This window comes from Falco peregrinus, chromosome Z (genome assembly GCF_023634155.1).
Source record: "Falco peregrinus isolate bFalPer1 chromosome Z, bFalPer1.pri, whole genome shotgun sequence".
Lineage (NCBI taxonomy): Eukaryota > Metazoa > Chordata > Aves > Falconiformes > Falconidae > Falco > Falco peregrinus.
Window position 1 is genome coordinate 69,229,803 of NC_073739.1, and position 19,760 is coordinate 69,249,562.

At 42.6% G+C, this 19,760-nt stretch overlaps 1 protein-coding gene across 2 annotated transcripts; it reads left to right on the forward strand.

Moving 5' to 3' along the window:
• Window positions 1-2,862: 2,862 nt before the first annotated feature.
• Window positions 2,863-18,938, forward strand: CCL28 (C-C motif chemokine ligand 28). Of its 2 annotated transcripts, XR_003556390.2 has the most exons (4): window positions 2,863-3,951; window positions 15,542-15,668; window positions 16,483-17,637; window positions 18,522-18,938. XR_003556390.2 is itself a non-coding variant. In XM_027793293.2 (3 exons), the coding sequence occupies exons 1-3, from the start codon at window positions 3,888-3,890 to the stop codon at window positions 16,637-16,639; spliced, it is 348 nt and encodes a 115-aa protein (XP_027649094.1). In that variant the 5' UTR covers window positions 2,863-3,887; the 3' UTR covers window positions 16,640-17,804. The 2 variants fall into 2 exon arrangements, 1 of the variants encoding a protein (XP_027649094.1); XM_027793293.2 differs by lacking the exon at window positions 18,522-18,938 and having other exon boundaries at window positions 16,483-17,804.
• Window positions 18,939-19,760: the final 822 nt, after the last annotated feature.

Sequence of the window (19,760 nt, forward strand, 5' to 3'; positions counted from 1 at the left end):
TTTGCCTCTCATTCTCTATCCTGCAGCATTTTCACGCCCATCTTCCCTTGCAGCCTCTACTTCTTGCCTTCATAGTGGAAGGGGGTCACAGAACTTTATCAGCCTCAGTTTTCCTCTTTGTTCTCATGTGAGAGATTTTCACTTCTCTTTTGAATGTCAGTCAGCTTCTTGTTTCTGTTAGCATCTGTGCTGCAGATGAGCATGAGAGAGTTATGTTTATGGGGCCATTCACCTGAAGGGAGGGAAATGGGCACTCCAGTCCTGCCTCAGGCTTCTTCTCTATTTCGTGTATCGATAAGATGTATGGCCCCCTGCGGCCGTAGCTGGCTGTGGGGGCAGCTTTTCCAAGAAGCGGGTGTATCTATACCCTCCCTCTTGGGCAGATAGCTGGATGTGGCTGGCTTGCTTCTTAGTAAGTGGATTAACCATTTAAAATGTTCACAGCTTGAATTTTTCTTCTGAACTTTTTTGGGGGGGGAGGTTGTGGTCTTTTTTTCCTCTGAAGGAAACTACCCACAGATAAATTTCGGGTATGCAGGAGGCTGAATATGAGTTATGCAGAGAATTTTAAATGCGGGGGGTTTATGGTAGGCACGGGGCTCCTGCAGCCTAGAACAGGGCACATCTGAAGAGGTCACAGTCTGGGATTTTGACACCCACACAAACAATTGGAGACATTTCTAGGAAGTCTAAAGAATAATTGTAAATTATGTCCTCTGTCCATTCACGATTTAAGCCAGCCTAGGGAAAAAAATTATTATTGTGAGTTGATTATTATGATCATTTACAAATAGGAAGTATTCGAGTAACAGATAAGCCTATTACATCTATCAATATATCGGAAGCCTTCATCAGATTAAGTCTTGCTGGAGACAGCAGTGATCCAAAGTTATTTTAACATGAATTACCCTGCTTTAACAAACGGAGTCAGTGGTTTTAGTGTTCTTCAGTAATCAGCACTCCTGTTGCCAAAGATGTCTGGAGGCAAGGAGTGGGTTAAAGATGGAGTTTACTCTTGCCTCTGCCTGAGTAGCTGGAGAAAGGTATATATAACTGAAGGCATTATATTACAATGTGTATTAAGGTTGGAAAAGGTACAACAATTAACCTCTGGTTAAAAACTAAAGGCTCAAATTAAAACAGCTCAGTTTTAGCCTTTCCAGCAGTCCTACATTCACAAATAAAAGGTAGAACTTCAAAAAGGATTAAAACAATGTTTTGCTTCATTTCTCAGGATGGAAGACTACCTTCTCATTTGCAACACTTTCTGCCTGCAGGTTTGCACTTTCATTTGAGCTTTGAATGTAAGCCAAGTCAATATGTCAATAAAACTCTTCACTTTCCTTTAGATGTACTTTTAACTAAGGCCACTGTCAACTATGTCAGTGCAATTCCTGGAAAAGCTTTTCTGGGTAACTTGTTCTTCCTTTGTACGCTGGATGGCTGCTTGTGTGTTCATGTGGAGCCATAGCACAGCATTTGCCATTGTTCCCTGAGTTTATTTTTGCTTTTAATTCCTCAGTCTCACAAAGCAGAGTTGTTTCCTCAGTTTGCATTTTGTCCTATTCTAATAGGTTTAGCATTTTTAATTGCTGACATGTTATATAGCCTCCATAAAGTGGGAAGCATGTTCCGGGTCTGACAGTCAGTTTCCCTGCTGCACTTTCCCACCGACGTAAATAGACATTTACTTTATTTTGGACCTATAAGTGGCACCATGAACTCTGAGGGAATATACAATGTGAAACTTGAGCTCAAACTGAGTAATGTGACTGAAGAAGGAAGTTTTATTCAGTATGCTGTAGCTCACTGCCATCAACAGAGAAATTAGTTTCTGCAGGTATCTGTATTTACTCTGTGTTTTTGAGAACACAGCACGTGTGTGTGTGTTTGAGCATCCACCTGGGAACACTTTGGACTTACCACTGCAGTAACTGGTCTTAAAAATAGTTGAGTGCTTTGTTTTTTCCTATGTCCCCACCACTGCTACAGCTTGCCGTGCTCCATACTCTTACTGTGGTGAGGCTTTTGTAATCTGTATCAGGCCTTTAAAACTGTATCTGAAGATCCCATGGGAAGCATTTATCAGAACCAACTGCAAGGGCACAAAGCACCCCATTTTGCAGTGTCAAGCAGGTGCTGCAATACAAAATCTAACACTGATTGAAGCTGTTTCTTTAACCTGTTACTCCAGTAACACCTGTCTCACTGTATTTCTTTGAATCTAGCTTGTTCCTCTTTGTGCTACTTTGAAGGACATTAATGCTGCTAACAGTCTTGTCTTCATCTATTTTCATATTAATAAAGGTGTTCTGAGCTGTCTTGGCTCTGGCTGTGGTGGTTTAGCTTTTATAATACAGATTTTTCACTGTAATTAAATGGTGACAATGAATCAGCTTGTTGATTTCAACATAAATAACTTCCCTGAAATCATACTTTAAACAGCACAGGTCATTATCTACTCCTCTCTCTCCTCTTAACAGTAGACTTTTGTTCGAAAGTATAGTACTGTGCATTTGCCTGGTTCTTTTATCCTGGTAGATAACAGTGTAAGGCAGAAACCAAGAGTTATAAAGTAGAACTGTGATAGCCAGAAAGTTTGATTGCACTGTATTAATTTATTATTAGATAGAATTGCAAAACTGGTGTTGGGACATTGTAAGTATAAAGTCCCTCAGGTTAGCCATTTCTTCTACCTTCTGTTCTGGAAACTGAGGAATAGTGAGTGGCTGTAATGAGCCAGAGCAAAGATGAGGTTGGTTGAGCAGTTCAGGGACTTCCCTGACTGATTTTTCTAGTTCAGCCTTGGGAAAGGTCAAAGCAGACAGCCTGCACTGCAGTGGCAGTAGCAGAATTTGGCAAAATATGGCAACTGCTTGCTACCCATACAGCCATGGTGTTCAGTTCAGAGACCGCAGAGTAATCTTTTAGGCTTTTAGAAGATTTGGACCTGTCATGTATGTCAAGTTTAGCGGGAAATTTGAGGAGTTATTTTCCCCAGAGACATTTTTCCTCATCACCTGCATGAGTCAGAGAAAGATTTTCCCAATGCCACTCACAGAAGTGTTACAGAAATTGTCAGCCTCCACACATGCATCTTCCCCCTTGCCCCCCAGCTGAAAGCTACATGTTTGTGCAGATTGAGTGTTCCTCTGGTATCACAGAAATTATTTAAATGGGCTGCAGAAATAAGAATCAGGGGGAAAATGGAGGGAGACACACCAGCTGCAGTTTCTCTCCAGCTGTCATTCACCAGAACCATTGCAAATTTGCACAAACACCACGGCTGCTGCATTACCAATGGGCAAAAAGGGGATAAGGGAGTACAACGTGCTAAATAATACAGCCCTTGCTCAGGGTCTTTACAGGCTGAAAATGCACAGGTCGGATGCAAAGCTAGTCCAAGGCTTGGGTCTTCTTGACATTATGCCTGTTCATGCTACAGCAGGTTTGGCCCACGATGTTGCATGTTCGGCTTTCACAGAGATGATACATCATAGCAGAGGGTTGTTTTTTTCTTCTGCCTTAATCCTGCAAATATTTGTTTCTGAAGTTTTTATACCCTTCCTTGGCATTGCTATTGTTGAAGAGTCTCATCAGTGAGGAGGGCTGCGAGGATCTGGCCGTAAGGCAGTATAATCTTGGGGTACTATGTGAACAATAGCCTATTTTACCATCTGGCAAAACACTTAGCCACACATCTACAGGTGAGAAGAGGAATGCTGCTGAAGTCCATAGCGCCACATGGGAAGGAGGCGACTCAAGCTGCTGTTCAGGGTTGGGCATTGAGTCACGTTCATCCCTGGCAGCTGGGAGGTAGGGTCAGGTGTTAGTTCCTGCAGCTCACCGCCTGCTCCGGGGCTCTGCTTCCACCGCTCCCAGGAGGAATGGGTCTGAACTTCGTCACTGTTCTGGCTGTTCTGGCAGTCGTGGTTGGTCAGACATCCGAGAGTAAGTAAAGTTGTACTTTATTTCTATACTTCTGTACCCTATTCTATACCCTAAAAGTAGAAGGAAAAAAACCCCAAAGGGTGTCCACCTGGCATTGCGTCTGCTTGAGCCTCTGCAGTCTATATGGAACCGCAGATGATAGCTTAAAGGTCTGTGCTGTAGCATGGGAAGATTTAAAAAGTGGAACCTGGCTGTCTTAAACTGCATAAAACAATTGGCATTTGCTTCAGTCAAGTCAGGGCTTCACCTGAGCGTTTCCTTGATGTTTCCACAACAGATATGGGGACTTTATGATTCCATAAAATGACTTAAGCAAGGAAAAGCCAAGTGGATTATTTGTCAAAGCAAACATTATCAAGAACATTGTTGCTGAGAGATTTTAACTGCTGAAGGTATAAGACCTTTAAAGCAGTGATTTCCTGAGGGAACACCTAAGAAAATGTCACTGTTTGTTTAAAGGGGTCTCTCTAGTTCAGCTGCATTTTCCTCCTTTCAAAGCTTCTCAAGAGGGAATAGGTTCAGAAAACCACTTGGTCTTTTTCCTTTAAAGTGAAATTGCCCTGGATGGCAAAGATTTAAAAAAGATTTTTATGCAAACTTCACATAACTCTTCTCTCTCAGCAGAAATGCAGTTTTACATGCAGATTTGCTCTGCGTTTGGTGCAGCACATCTCAAGGAGTCAGGAAATCTAGTAACACTTGCTTTTGTCTTCTTGCATTTCATCAAAATTAAAAAATTTAAAAAAAAAATTCAGCCAGTGCTGTGCTTGAATTCTTAGTTTTCCTTTGTAATTTTCTACTGTAAAATAAGCTGTGTTCATAGAGAACATAACTCAGATTCTGGAGCACTTCAGCCTTTGAGATGTTCCTTTCTCAAGCTCCACCGGTTTCAGTAGGAGTAGGAATTGTGGAGTTTGTTGAAAATTTAGAGAGCACATGGACAAAATCTGCCTTAAAATTTTATCCTGTTAAAATGGCCACTGCACTTGCTGGCATGAGAAAACTCTGAAGTGCTCTTTTATTAGATATATGATCTGGCCAGTCATCAAGATCTTGCATAATAGGACTGGCACATACCTGCACAGGTCAAAGTAAATGTTCTCTTAGAACACTCTTTTATACTGAACCATGTGGCCCAGGGGAAATACCTTTACCACCTAAATTTCCTCATGCAAACATGCTCCATACTTAGCACCAATATTCAAACAGCAGAACCCACAATAAAAATGGGCAAAACTGAATGTAGCTACACAGGTACAGGCACACCCTACCCTGTTCTGAACTACATTTAGGGTTAACCCTAACTAGAGTTACGCTTCTTAGGCTGGCCATTATGCATCCATTTATGTGAGAGTGCCAGGTGCTGCCACACCTGCAGTGAAGTGGGCAGCACTGCATGACAGAGTATACACCAGCTTTGACTGGTTCATTTGAATTTCAATTTGAGAAGACAGAAGCTCTTTTTCAGAACTCCAACATGTATTTAATCTTGAAAATATGAAGGGAGAAATTTGCTAATTCCTATACAGTAAAAGCATCCAAACCAAGTGTTGAATGCTACAGGGTAGGAATAACAACTAAATAAGATTGTCCAAGTCTTCCTTAAAGAGTTAGCTGGAGTTATCCAAGTTATTCCTACAATATCCTAGCTACTCCAGTAATGCTGGTCAGAGTGAGGGTGATCTGTGCAGTGTGGGACATGGGCTCCCTCTTACCAAGTTGCATTGCTTTACAGAAAAAAAATGTATATTCACATGACAGCTTCTTTTTCATCTTGATGTGCAAGACATTATGTGTTTTGTTTTTGCTAGGAATAGCACAAATTTCACCTTCTGATAAGGCATTGGAAACTAGTGTTTGCTGGTCCACATCAATATTACACTGTGTTTTGCCAGTTTTCAGCTTGCATTTCCTAGATGCTCTGTAGCCCAGAGCATCAAGGATGTTGTACGGGGACAGGGGACAAACAGCTTGCAAAATGATAGCATGATGGACAAATGCCCATTTGAAAATCATGACCTGTATGACATACCCATCTGTCTGTTCATCTCTACTCAGCCTTCCAGCCTTGAAAATGTCCATAGGAACAGCAGTCCTCATAGCAGAACCGGAAAAGCAACACTGCATAACTTCATTTGGGTTTGGCCACAAAATTTTATAGTATGATTTGTTTGTTTATATATAATGATTTGTACTTTATTTACAGTTATTTCTACCACTTCAGCAGGTATAGAATCTCTTCTATCTTTTGTTTATCTCTTTTTTCAGAATTAAGCTTTAACTGTGTGTATTAGCAAGCAGTAAAAATAGTAGGATGCATTAGAGCATTTTTCAGCATTTGAGTTCCCCTCTCACCTCCAGCTATTAAGCAGCCTCCTTGTTTTTACAAAGTAGAGCTATGCTACATTTGCCAAAGATTCTAGCATCCTCCTTTGTTCACCTGCCAACCAGGATCACAGCCTTCTGCTAAATGAAGTAGTTATTGACTTGCTTTAGGTTAAGCTGAAAAGACCTGCTTTGAGGTAGTGAACTCAAAAACAGCCTCACATTTTAGATGAGAGAAACATTTTCTGGCAGCTTCATGTGCACATGAGTACTCAGTAGTTAATGTAAAGTGTAGGTGATGTAATAGTAAATTTCCTGCCAAGGACACAGCCTGGATTGTATGTTCATAAATAACAATCCTGGATTAAGAGCTGAAACTTGTCTATGGAAATGGTTGTATCGAGACCAGTGCACTTCAATACGTCTCATGTTCTGACTAAGCAAGACATTGATCTGATTAATCAATGCAAAGGGGGGTTTCCAGATGTACAAAGCCTACTTTGTAACCGCAAAAGAGTTCCATTAGGAAACACTAATGACCGCTACTAATAGCCCTAGGTGTGCCAAAGTTGTGCAATCAGTGCAGAGCTGCATCAGCTCATGGTGAACTCGAGGCTCCTTAGCAGCACATCTTACATCTCAGCACAGGTACAGAAAGTGCCTCAGGTTTACGGATCTCGCCATGCAAGAGACACTGCCCCTCAGACCACACACCATGTTGGGGGAACCCATTCTGCGTAGCAACTACTTGCACTTTTGCTGGGCTGCCTTAGTTTGCGTAAGTGCAAGAACTCTCCTCCTGGTTTTTTGGTTGCATGGAAGAACATCCGCAGTGTGGCTTTTCACTCACCAGTCCATGGGTCACATCCAGTTCAGAAAGGTCAACTAAGTGCTCTCCCAGCAGTCCTGACAGGCTCCCCTGTGCTGCCAGCAGGATCCAGGAGGGACCACTGAAGGCCTGGTCAAAACACTAACTGCTGGAGTGAAACCTGCCAGGAAAAGAGCTGCACAAGGCAGCAGGGTTGGGTCTGGAGCAGACAGGAGTGAAGACAGGGACCAAAAGTACCTTTCCTACTATTCTTACCAAGAACCCAGCTTTTCCTATCATCTTCAGCCAAAAGAGGCCAAAATGAAACCAAGCATAGTTAAGCGCAAGCACAGGGGTGGGGAACACAATGGCTCTATCACTCACTATCTATTTCCTTGTGGCTTCACTTCCTCTTTTTTCTGCATCTGTCCCCCCTCATAAGGCAAAGACCTGCCTTGCTGTGTTAAATTTTCTACAGAAGAGGCTGGCTGAACCAATGACTGCTGTGTTTCTTCTTGCCAGCAGTCTGTCCTATGCATATTGAGACATTCACCCAGTCCTACCTGCCTAAAAACTACATCCAGAGAGCAGAAGAACAGCCACCAGCTACTGCTACTGTATGCCATAGGAGGGCTCTTCATCAGACACTACAGTTTCTATAAATGGGTAGGCAAATCTAAGAATATCAGCTTGAAACTGAAGGAGGGAAATGTTCTTTCTTGCACCAGAAACTGAGCAGGCAGCAATAATTGCTTTTAATATTTTTTGCCTGGACCCTAAATGACATAGCCTTCCTCAGCTGTTTAACACGTGGCTCTCAAGTTTAAGAATGATGGTGAAAACAGCAAAGCAGAAAGGATAAGAAAAAGTTTCTATGGACTGAGTTTGGCCAGGTAGCAGATAGGAAATGGAAAATGAAAGTTTTCAGCCTCAAAGAGACTTGACACTGATCAAGTGAACAGAAGTGTAAAGACAGATACCACGAACAATACTTGTGGAGGTCTTGTTCCATCAGAGTTTCATCCTTGTTTTTGCTGCGCATCATCCTCTAGCACTTCACTTCAATAACATCAGTTCAAACTCACCAGGTCTCACAGACTTTGGGGATCTTTTTCCAGTTAAGAGCAACATTTTACTAAAAGAGCTTCTAACAGGTCGAGCTGAATGCAGATGAGAACAGTAATCTCTAATTGGCAACTTTTTATCCCTTCCACCCTAAGAAGTGACTGATGACCATGCCACCAAGATTTGACAGGTTTCCGAGGAAGCAAACGAGCATTCATGTCATCTGGGAAGCCATATTCAGGAAACAGAAGAAATAGCAGTAAATATCATGTCATTTGGAAACTGCTTCTTTGAACACTTCTTGTTACCTTCTGCCACAATTTGTTTTCCTTGTGACCAGCAGCTCCTCTTTCCCATCCTCCTGTTTAACCTCAGAATCATTGTGTCCTTCCTCTTCCTCGCCCGAGTACTGATTCAGGGTGTTCACCAGCTCCAGGAACACAGCATCGCTGAGGAGGACTGATCCTGAAATAGTTTCTTCCACTCCATGAGCCTTCCCATCATAGTTATTAATAAGTTCTTCAATGAAAGTTTCATCTTCTTCCTTCACCTCATCTCCCATGTAAGGGATATTACACAGAATGTTTTCATACTCCACCATGAAATTCTGCTGGAGAGGGGACCAGGAGTACATAATGGGCATCAGTGCCACCGTGTTCAGTGCCCTCATGTACATCATTTGGCTTGGAAATCCCGGGAAAATGCTCTCAACTGTACACTGTTTTAGGAACGGATGCCCGCTGACCAGCTTCATCAATCGCACCAGCTGGACCCAAAGCTTCTTACAGTCTTCATTCAGAATTTGAGTCTTTTCATGAACCTTCACAAAGCTGGCCACAATGTGAGCCTTAGCTCCCATTACTTACTTGAAAACAATTAAAGCTCCCAAACTTAAGTTCTTGTGCTACATTCCTTGAACAACAAGCACTGTAATTCAGAATTTCAGGGATTTTCTTTTTTGTTTTAGAAAAAAGTCAAGTGGTTTTTTTTCACATGTACTAAACAACTTATTCTCACTAGAAAGTCAAAGCTTTTTCTCTCTACTTCTTTTGAAATTGATAAAGCTATACATAGCATGTTAAATAAATACAGTACAACGAAAATATCAGGACTATTGAATTCTACGAGCCACATACATCTGCAAAGGAGGTCCTTTTTAGGTATCCTTGAGAGAGAAGGTGAGGTGAGTGAAGGTATTATTCTAGTTAATATCTTGCTTGCACTCTGCAAAGTACTTAACTTGCTCCAGTGGACTTTTCTGCAAGATTGAAGATAGATGACACCCAAAAATATGCAACAAAATCTTCAAAAAGGAATAGGTCTTTCCCTGGTGAGATTTGCCAGGGAAGAAATATCAAAACAGATAATACACTGAAATAACAGCAGAGCAGTCCCTGAGTGGACAGACCTGTCTCAAGATCCATTGCTAAGCTTGCTGATTTTTTCAGTGGCTCCTTTACCTTTCTGGTTAAAGAGGCTTAGTGTCAGAAAACAGGTCTAAATAACGTTTGGGTAAGCAACTGTGGATTTCTGGTTGTGGCATTGAGCTACAGAGACAAATGAAGTGAGCAGCAGTGAAAAAAAATGTCTTTGGTTAATGGCACACACAAGTCCATGCAAACATCCTTGTGGAAAATCACAGTTCTTTCCTTTTAACCATGGTTTAGGCCAATTATTACTAATAAGACTGATCTAATTGCTGAAGCCACAAAAAATGTATGGTATTAGGTTGGGATGAAATCATTAGCTTTGCTTAATACCTCCTGGTTCCTTCCCACTTGTGGGATTAGATTGTAGTTACAGTAATAATGGACTGGGCAATGAAGCTGCAGGATGGCTCAGTGCTCCAGGACAACAGTGTCCCCTCTCCTGAGGCTCTGGGGAAATATCGGAATTCCTTGGCTCACTGCCCTGAGCGTTCTTCACATTGGGGGTGGGGGGTGGGGGGTGGGGAGGGGGGGAATCACTTTTTCAACAGATTCCCATTTAAAAAGGTACCAGTTACCACAATTGCCTCTGTCAAGACAATGTTTCTGACACTTTCATGTTGTCTGACAAAAAGACCCTGATGTCACGTATTAATCTGTGACTCAAAGATAATTAATTTCTGTCTTCCATACTGTAACTATACTTTCAAGCACAGAACAACAATAACAAAAATTATTTAAAAGCGACAGCTTCTTTTTCATCAAAAAAGATGATGCAGATCAGAATTCCTCAAGGCAAACACCCACACAAACCTCTAAAAGCAAGACAGCCTCCTCAAGCACACACGTCAAATAAAAAGTTACTAGCAGCCTCTCACTCTGCATAAGAAATGTTTTTGCCTCTTTAGCAAGAATATAAGCTCCACCTCATTCACACTTTATACAAAATTTCAGTCTGCTTTCTGTTGGCGTATTCACCAGCTGTACATGCAGTCAGCTGCATATTCTCAGGCTGAGAGGCACAGGTTTTTGTGTAGCTGCATGACTTAGATGTCAGTGGCTTAATGCTCCAATTCAAAGATCAACTGAGCATCAGATAATTGAATTCACTCTAAAACTGCTAGTCTAGTTATGTAAGCGGTATGTAAAGATGCAATGATAAACAAGTTTCTAAAAGATGCAGTTCCTGTTGGCTAAGTTCCTGGCAAAAGGGCAGTCTGTCATGAGTGGCCAGTGAGATGCTCATAAGTCCACCTGGGTGGACCAAGAATTTTGCTTCATTTTCTTTAAAGTTTGTGTATATTTTTCCTTATAAAGCTATAAAAGTACATCAGTATTAATTTCTTAATTTTTAGTTATAAAGTGTTCAAATGACTAACATAGTGCTATATAGTACAGTATATTGCACTATAAAAAGGGTGATAACAGATGTTTCAGGTCTGAGGATCAGAGTGAATGACATTTCTGAGTATGTAAAGTGGGATGAGGGCAAGAGATGGCAGCCAGGCACTGGAGAAACCAGGTGAAGAAAAGTTCAGGAGACAGGTGTCTTATCTCAAGACCTTCTGGAATATGCAGCTGTTCCGCGGGAGGCTGAGAGTGTTGGGCTTAACAAGTGCTTTAGTTTACTAGACCCCAAAGAAGCAGAGGACTAGACCTCTCCAAAACGCACAGCTGGCAACCTCAGGTCGAGTTCAAAGAAGGTACCTTTCCTTGAGTTTTTATCCCATGTGATCCTTCTGCCAGGAGCTAACTGGCAATAACAAAAGTTCATAGTGCCACTGAAGCTCTCTTGAGCCCTCAGGGGAAAAAAAAAAAAAAAAGACAAAAGCAAAGGACAACAGGGAAATAATACAGGTAATGTTCAACTTTTAATTAATCCATCTGCACCATATGATTATTTATCATCCTCTCTGGGTTGCTGAGGAGGCAACTGCTATGCCAGCTGCTTGCTTTCACCCTCCTTTTCAACTGTGAAATCCCAGGGCTCTGTCATCAGCCTCACCGGTACGAAAGCCCCCTGCAAGCTGCAGTGGACAGTGTGACTGGTCTTCAGCGACTCCTGCTACGTTGCTGGCTCCTCAAGCTCACTGCTACAGCTTTGCCAGCATCTAAATTGTTGTTTGCTACAGCAACTACAGCACTAAGCAAGCACTCTTGTAAGGAACAGAGCACACCATCTTCTTGCTCACAGGAAAATTTTTAAAAAGACTTCTCATTCCCTTCTTACAGGAACTGCAACTCATTCTCCTGCTTTTATTTTTCTTGCTCTATGACTCTTGCGCTCCAGGACTAAATGATTACTTAAGGAACAGCATGATTTACAAGCTAGGGGAAAAAAAAATATCAAAACAAATAGAAAGAAGGCTCTTGCCCCATTTCTCCCAGATTAATTCATGGACAGGGACACAGGGGTCTTTGCTGTGCTCAGTCTGAAGCACTGCTTTGATCCTGAGACCCTCACATACTAGATAAATCCCTGAGCCACATGGCTTTTCTTGTCCTTGAGCTGATGGAGGGAATGCCCTTTAGAAGATCTATTTCTGTGCTACAGCAGAAGAAAATCAAGCACCACATTGTTAGTAATTGTCATCAAAAAATCTAAAGTTAAGGATCTGCTTTTTAGGGTTCAGGGACTTGTTATTTTCAAGATGGTAAGAGCAAGCAGGAAAAAACCTGCAGATCATTCCCTAGTGGAGACACATTCATCCATGGGATCCCTTGGGGCAAAATAAAACACCAAAACCCAGCAACAGCATTAACAGTTTCAAAGAAAAAAGCTAATGGGCTCGATTCAACCTCACAAGGCAGAGCTTTTAAATGATACTTCTGACACTTCCTGTGTCATTAACGTTGGTGTTCTTCCACAAATAAAGCACTTAGATGTTTTTTATTGTATTTCACTGCAACAAGCCTTTACATATGTGTGCATAAGGAGAAGTGGAGGAAACTGTTCCTTAGACAACAAAACCACCCATCTGTCGTGTGGGAGAAGCTGAGAGGACGGTATCTCATCCCATAAGCTGTAAAGATAACTAACCCCTGACACCTCTCTAAAATGCCCTTCCACTAATGCGTGCGGCATGGGGAGTGAACAGGAGCCACAAGTCTGTATGCAAGTAGAGGGCTAGGACCTCACTGGGATCATGGATCATGGTGGGATGGACCACATGACTGATGTGCTGCCATGGAGGGATGTGGGCTTCTAGGAAGAACAGTCTGGAAGGCAAGGAGATGCAGTTGCCCTTTATACAAAAGAGCAGTAGGAATGCATGGAGCTCTGCTGGGGGATTCATGACGAGCCTGCTGAGAACTTATGGGTCAGGATTAGTGGGGCAGATCAACATGGGTCATGTTGTAGTGGGTTTCTACTATAGACCTCCTGATGAGGAAGAAGTAGATGCGGCCTTCTTCAAACCACTTAAAAAAGCCTCACGTTCAAAAGCTCTGGTCCTTATGGGGGACTCTATCCACCCTAATATCTGCTGGAAGGACAACACAGCAGTGGTCAAGCAATCTACAAGATCTCTTGTGTGCACTGATGACATCTTCCAGCACAAGTACTCAAGGAACTATCAAGGAAGAGTGCTCAGCTGGACCAGATACTTGCAAAGAAGGAAAAACAGGTCAGGGGCATGAAAGTCAGAGGCAGCAGTGTCCATAAGATGGTGGAGTTCATCCATAAGATGGAGCAGGGCAAAAAGCAAGATCACACCCTGGAAGTCAGGAAAGCAGATTTACAACTTCTTCAGAGACCTGCCTGGAAGAATCCCATGGAATATAAGGGGTCAAGGACAGCTGGCTGATATTTGAGGATCGCTTCCAAGCTTTAGAAAGGTCTGTCCCAACAAACAGAAAATTAGAGCAAAGTGGCAGGAGACCTGCATGGATGAGCACAGATCTCCTAACTGAACTTGAGCATAAAAACATAGTGCGGAACAAAGAGGTGGAAGCAGGGGCAGGTGACCCAGGTGGAGTATAGAGTTTCTGTCTGACCATACAGGAATGCGGTTAGGAAATCCAGGGCTGAGCTGGAGGTGAACCTGGCAAGGGATGTGGTGTGTAGCAGGAAAGAATTCCACAAGCACATAAATAGCAAAAGAAAGAGAAGGGAATATATGAACCTGCTGCTGAATGGGGCATGAAGTGGTGACAAATGACACGGATAAAGCTGACATACTCAGTGCCTTCTTTACCTCACTCTTTACTATTCAAACTGGCCTTCAAGAATCCCTGAGACCAGAGGGAAAGTCTGCAGCAAGGAAGACATCATCAGTGGAGGAGGACCAAATCCTGGAGCATTTGAAAAAACTGGACCTACATAAGGCCACAGGGACGGATGGGATGCACATCCACCAGTGCTGAGGAAGCTGGCTGATGCTGTGAGGCCACTGTCAATTATCTTTGAAGTGTCACGGTGACTGGCAGAGTTCCTAAAGACTGGAAGAGAGCAAATATAACAAGAAGGGCAAGGAGGAAGATCCAGGGAACTACAGGCTGGTCAACTTCACCTCAGTCCCTGGCAAGGTGATGGAGAAAATCCTCCTGGAAAGCATTTCCAAAGATCTGAAGGACACGACAGTGATCAGCAGTAGTCAGCATGGATTTATGAAGGGGAAATCATGCTTGACCAAGCTGATAGCCTTCTACAGTGAGTGACTAGCCTAGTGGTCAAAAGGAGAGCCCTGGATGTCTACCTCTACTTCAGTAGTGCCTTTCATACTGTCTCCCATAACATCATCATAGACAAGCTGACAACATACTGGTTAGATGAGTGAATAGCGAGGTGGATGGAAAACTGGCCAAATGGCCAGAGGGCTGTGATCAGTGGTGCAAAGAAAAATTGGAAGCAAGTCATCAGTGGTGTACCCCATGGGTCTACATGGGAACCAATACTGGTCAACATCTTCATTAATGGCTTGGATGATGGGACAGAATGTGCCCTCAGCAAGTCTGCAGATGATAAAAGACTGGGAGCAGTGGCTGATGCACTACATGGTTTTGGTGCCTTACAGATAGACCTCAACAGGCTGTAGAAATGAGTAGAGAAGAATCTTATTGAATTCAACAAGGGGAAATGCAAAGTCATGCATCCGTGGAGGAATAATGCTAGGCAGCTGTACATGCTGGGATCCAGTACGGAAGGGAAGAAATCTGTTTGGTTCATCTGCTTGGTTCACAGGACCTTCAGGGGCTGATAACGAGGGAAAGGGAACCAATACGTTATTTGCTAGAGATCATCACAGAGAATGGATGCTTGCCTCATAAAATGGTATTAGTTATGCTAACCACATCAACAGGGGTTGGGAGCAGGGGGTCACACCATCGAGGGAGGTGATCCTTTCCCTCTACTCAGCACTAGTGAGGCCACATCTGGAGTGCTGGGCCCAGTTCAGGGCTCCCTAGTACAAAAGAGACATGGACTTACTGGAAAGAGTCCAGCAAAGGACCCCAAAGATGATGAAGGGACTGGAGCATATTGCATATAAGGAAAGGCTGAGAGAGTTGGAATGTTTAGCCTGGACAAGAGAATGCTCAAGTGAGTTCTCATCAAGGTATTGTAACCGTCATTCCCATACCTGATGGGAATGAATGAAGAAGAGGGAGCCAGGGTCTTCACAGTATTGCCCACTGACAGGACAAGAGGGAAGGGGCACAAACTAAAGCGCAAGAAATTCAACCTGAACACAGAAAAACACTTTTTTTTGTTGTGAAGGTGGTCAGACACTGGAGCAGGTTGCCCAGATATGTTGTGGAGTCTTTGTCCTCGGAGATACTCAAAGGGTGTCTTGGCATGGTCCTGGGCAATCAGCTTCAGGTGGCCCTGCCTGAGCAGGAGGGTTGGATCAGATGACCTCCAGAGGCCCCTTCCCAACCTCAACCATTCTGTTATTCTGTGAAGTCAAGCTATGACTTGTCATCTTCATATCTCTGTTGTTTCTGACATTGTTTTTACTCTTTTTAGCCTTGTTCCCTGGGGCCTTTAACTGTTGCATGAAAATTTCAGATGAAATTCCCAAAGGAATTCTCCGAAGAGTGGAGAGGTTTGAAATCCAGAGAGCTGATGGCCTGTGTCACCTAGAAGCTGTTATGTAAGAGACCTTTTGTGTCAGTCACTGTGAAAGGGGTACTGTCAAGTTAAAACCTATCAGGCGCCATTTAAACAAGTAGAATCTTAGGATGCTAACACAAACGCAATGAAAAACAAGATTGTGTGTGATTTAAGAACTGTCCTTCCTTGTGCTACTTAAACTTCTGACTGCTAAAATTGAATTTCCTTTTCAATAATAATATTGATCATTATTCAGCCTGCACTAACTCTGACACTTGCTCTATTTTCAGAACTGAAGAATGACTCATGCACCTTGAGACTTCTTTGGGTTTTTCCAACTATGCCAACCTTGCCTAAACTCATTAAATCAGCCTTACTTTTGTACATAAGCTACTTCTTTTTTTTTCTTTTTGTTCTTTTTTGTTTGTTTGTATGATATCACACAGTTTGCATTAAATTGATAAATTTCAAAGAAATCCTGGACATGTTTTAGTTCTAGATATTTGCATGATGATCATGACAATAATAATAACATTAATAATGATAAAGTGGTCTACGTATTTATTGGCCATAGAAATGTACTGGTTTGCACTGTAGTTCTTTTCAGACCCACTGAAGTAGGAAAGATTTTGCAGATTTTGAAACACAAGTGTAATCACGTAAACCTTAAATTCTAACTTGCACATATTTAAAACCAGACAAAAAGTGAGTAGACATAGTATAAAACATAAACTAAGATTGACCACTTCTAACTCTGTGGTCTTCACAGGTGAGTGATAAGTATGATTGTTTGAAAAATTTGGGGGGTTTACATTTTTTTCTTTGAAACTGACAACCAATTTTTGCTCTGGCAGTCTGTACATAGGAGGCAGAAAGTTCTGTGTGAGCCCACGGATTAGAAAAGTTAAAAAATGGATGAAGAAGAAGAAGCACAAGATTCCCAGAAAAAAAACTCATGGTGGAAAGCAGAGAAGAACTAAAATTATTAAAAAGAAATTAAACAAACAGTAATGTGATGAAGCAAGCCCCATGATGAAGACACCTATGGCATAAGGCACTGCGAACAAAGATACCAGACTTCATCAACAATGGATGATTGCAGCATTAACATGACTTTTCAGATATCTATGTGCTACAGATAGCAGTGGCAGAAAACCTCACCTGTACACAAGAACAATGCTGGTCAGATTAGCAGTCAAATGGCAAGGTGTTCCTGCCAAGGGCATGTAGCAAGTGCTCACTGTACCTCTGAGATCTACTGGTAGACTTAAATCCTCTTCTCTCCCACTCTGCTTTCATGGCAACCTTCCCTGTGATTTCTATTTTAACAACCCAGCATGCAGTTCCTTCTCATTGCTCCATTTTCCCAGTCCCATTCTTGACCCTTATTCTTCCTTCTCTGCAATCATCTTTGTGCTGTTGCCTGTTTTGTTTCTATTCTTCCAGTCAGTAATCTTTTCAAAAAACATAATTATCTTTTTTGATGAGCTCACAGCCTTCTAACAGGGATGCGGCAGCTCATCTAACTCTTCTTCCAGTTTCTAGGGAATATTGTGTACACCACGTACACTGGCGTAGCTCCACCCTCTGCCTGCTGAAATGACACGCGGGAAGCCTTCTGCCAGGAGCCAGAGCTGGGATTGCCCCGCTGACTCGCAATGTGTACAGAAGCTCTTCCTCCCCAGCACCGAGTCCGGCATGCTGGGGTGGCAGAGGGTATGGCCCTGGCTGAGACAAGCTGAAATGGCACGTTTTCCACCACTTCATTTGCACCCTGGGGCTGCACTGCCTGGACACCATACAGATCCAGCGAATGGGGTATTAGGCAGAATCCAGTCCTCCTGAGCTCAGGTCAGCAGAGCACCAGGAATGCTAAACTGCTGAAATACATTGCACTATGGTACCAGTATCTTCCCGTTTCTGGCAGTTCTGTTTATTTTCTTCTTCATGTTCTTCTCTGGATTCCAGATTTTACCTTCATGCTTCCCTCCCGAGTCACAGATGTCTGGGTGGGTTTATGATGCCATCTCAGCTCCTCAAAGTTTTTTCCATCAATGCAACAAGTGGCCTTTTAGGCGTACCCTAAGTGATGATTAAAGTATGGAGTGTATCCTAATTTCCATGCCTATTCTATCAGACATATTCAGCATTTCACAGGATTAAAGTATGCAACTAATTTTCCAGGCTGACGCAGGCATGCCTAAAGCTCCTGTGAACCGTCTGACTTACAGTATCATTAAATATTGCCACTTGGTAAAGGCAAGTCAGGAAGGTTTGGGAGATGGTTTTGGAGAAAGAAGGGAGCTGTTTTTTGGAGAAAGATGGTTTTTTTTTTTTTTAAAGAAACTGAAACTGTGGCTCTAGATGAGACCACAGCAGTGCTGCCATCAGTAGTGGGAACTCCTGGATGCTTAGTCTGTTGGAAGGGAAGGGAAGGGGAGGGGAGGGGAGGGGAGGGGAGCCCCTGTTGGTTTAGGCACGGGCTGCTGGGAAGCTCCATACGGTCCTGGCTTGCAGACCTGTCCTCTGCCAGTTGTGGGAATACAGAGCAGCTGCAGTTCTCTCTCCATTTTGGAGAGCAGTATCTGCTTCCTAGTGATGACCTCTTTTTGCACTGCCAGCTTTCCTCGCCCTCAGATCTTAGGTTCTTAAGTGTTCAACAATTACTGCTTCGTATTTGAAATTACAAGGCTGCTGCAGTTCCTCCTTTCATGCATACCATATAAAAGCAGCAAAATGTGATCTACGTACATTTTCATAGCTTTTAATAACTGGAATTGTTACAATGTTTTAAGACTCTGACAGATATGCAACTCAAATACTATTGAAATATTTGCATTTACTGGACCTACTTTAAAAGACAGTCTTTGATAATTTTGTTTACATCTCCCAGGTCTTCGGAGTGCGTGTTATCTTGCATCAGGTTCTCTTGGATTCAACAGATCAAACTGAGAGATTATGAGATGACAGTAGTCCTCTCCCAGCTGCCAACTGTGTTTCATGTTCGGGTTCCTGTGCATTCTTTTAGGAATTGAATTAGAAATAACTTCAACTAGTCATTCAATCAAAAAAAAGCTTTCTTCCCTGTTATTGGTACATGAAGTATCAAAACCACACTTGAAAGGTCTACTGTCTGGTACAGTTTCATTTATCCCTGAACCCTGACATACAAAAAACATTAAAAAAAACACCTTACAGTTTCCAGACCTTCACTTGAGTGACTTTACACTCTCCGTACCTAAGCATTATTTTTGACCTTTGCTATTTTGTACCTGGGAACAAAATAAAATCAATACTTTCTTTCAGTAAAGTCATCTCAACATCTTATTTTGTGGAAGAGATTACTACGGCACATGGCTTTGTTTTCCCTGAAAATGTTGGCTTTTAAAGCTCTCTTTTCAATGGGTTTAGGTGCCTAAAGATGTAGCTGGCTGCATCTGAAAACTGATTTGAAGAATCAGTCAGCAATATGCAGGCGAGCAGAGGTTATCTTTATTCGGCAGCGCTGGGTGCGTGGGGGATCGCTCCACCAAAGTTATGCACACAGGGGGGACTTTTCAGTCCCTCCCCCTCCTTTACACAAGCTACTCATATGTTGGAAGAAGGGTTCGCCGGAGTCAAGAAGATGCTCAATATGAGTTATGCATCTTGCTCAACTCTGACACTACTTATATAGAACCAATACACACGCATATTTGTAAAGCAGAAATATAGTTGGTTAGTAGTCTCTAAGCGCGCGGTTTCACACCCCTAATTATCATGACTAAAATAAGCATTCTATCCATGTAGCTAACTGAGTTGCTGTGCTTCAGCCTTGTAGTTTGCTACTCCCTATATTCCCATACTGGTCCCCATCTTTCTTGGTCCTGCACCTGCTTTCCCAGCAGCTGTAGCTTGTTACAGCCACGGCCTGTTGGCACAACATAATTACTTGGTCTCAGGATTCAAGAATAGCTCAAGGCTACCTTTCTTGTTAACTTCAGCACAGCAACTTCAGTACAATTCTGATTACAGGCCTGTTCTAATACCAGGCCTGGATTGTGCAGATCTTCAGAGATTCTAAAGCCATGCTTCTGCCGCCATTCTTCTACACTCATACCCGTTCATTAGTTTTCTGGGAAATAGTTTACAT

Bases quoted from the DNA above. Each gene is read 5' to 3' on its own strand.
- CCL28 (XM_027793293.2), top strand. From the start codon at position 3,888: ATGGGTCTGAACTTCGTCACTGTTCTGGCTGTTCTGGCAGTCGTGGTT. The intron at 3,952-15,541 runs GTAAGTAAAGTT...TACTCTTTTTAG, and splicing joins GGTTGGTCAGACATCCGAGA to CCTTGTTCCCTGGGGCCTTT. The intron at 15,669-16,482 runs GTAAGAGACCTT...TTGCTCTGGCAG, and splicing joins TGTCACCTAGAAGCTGTTAT to TCTGTACATAGGAGGCAGAA.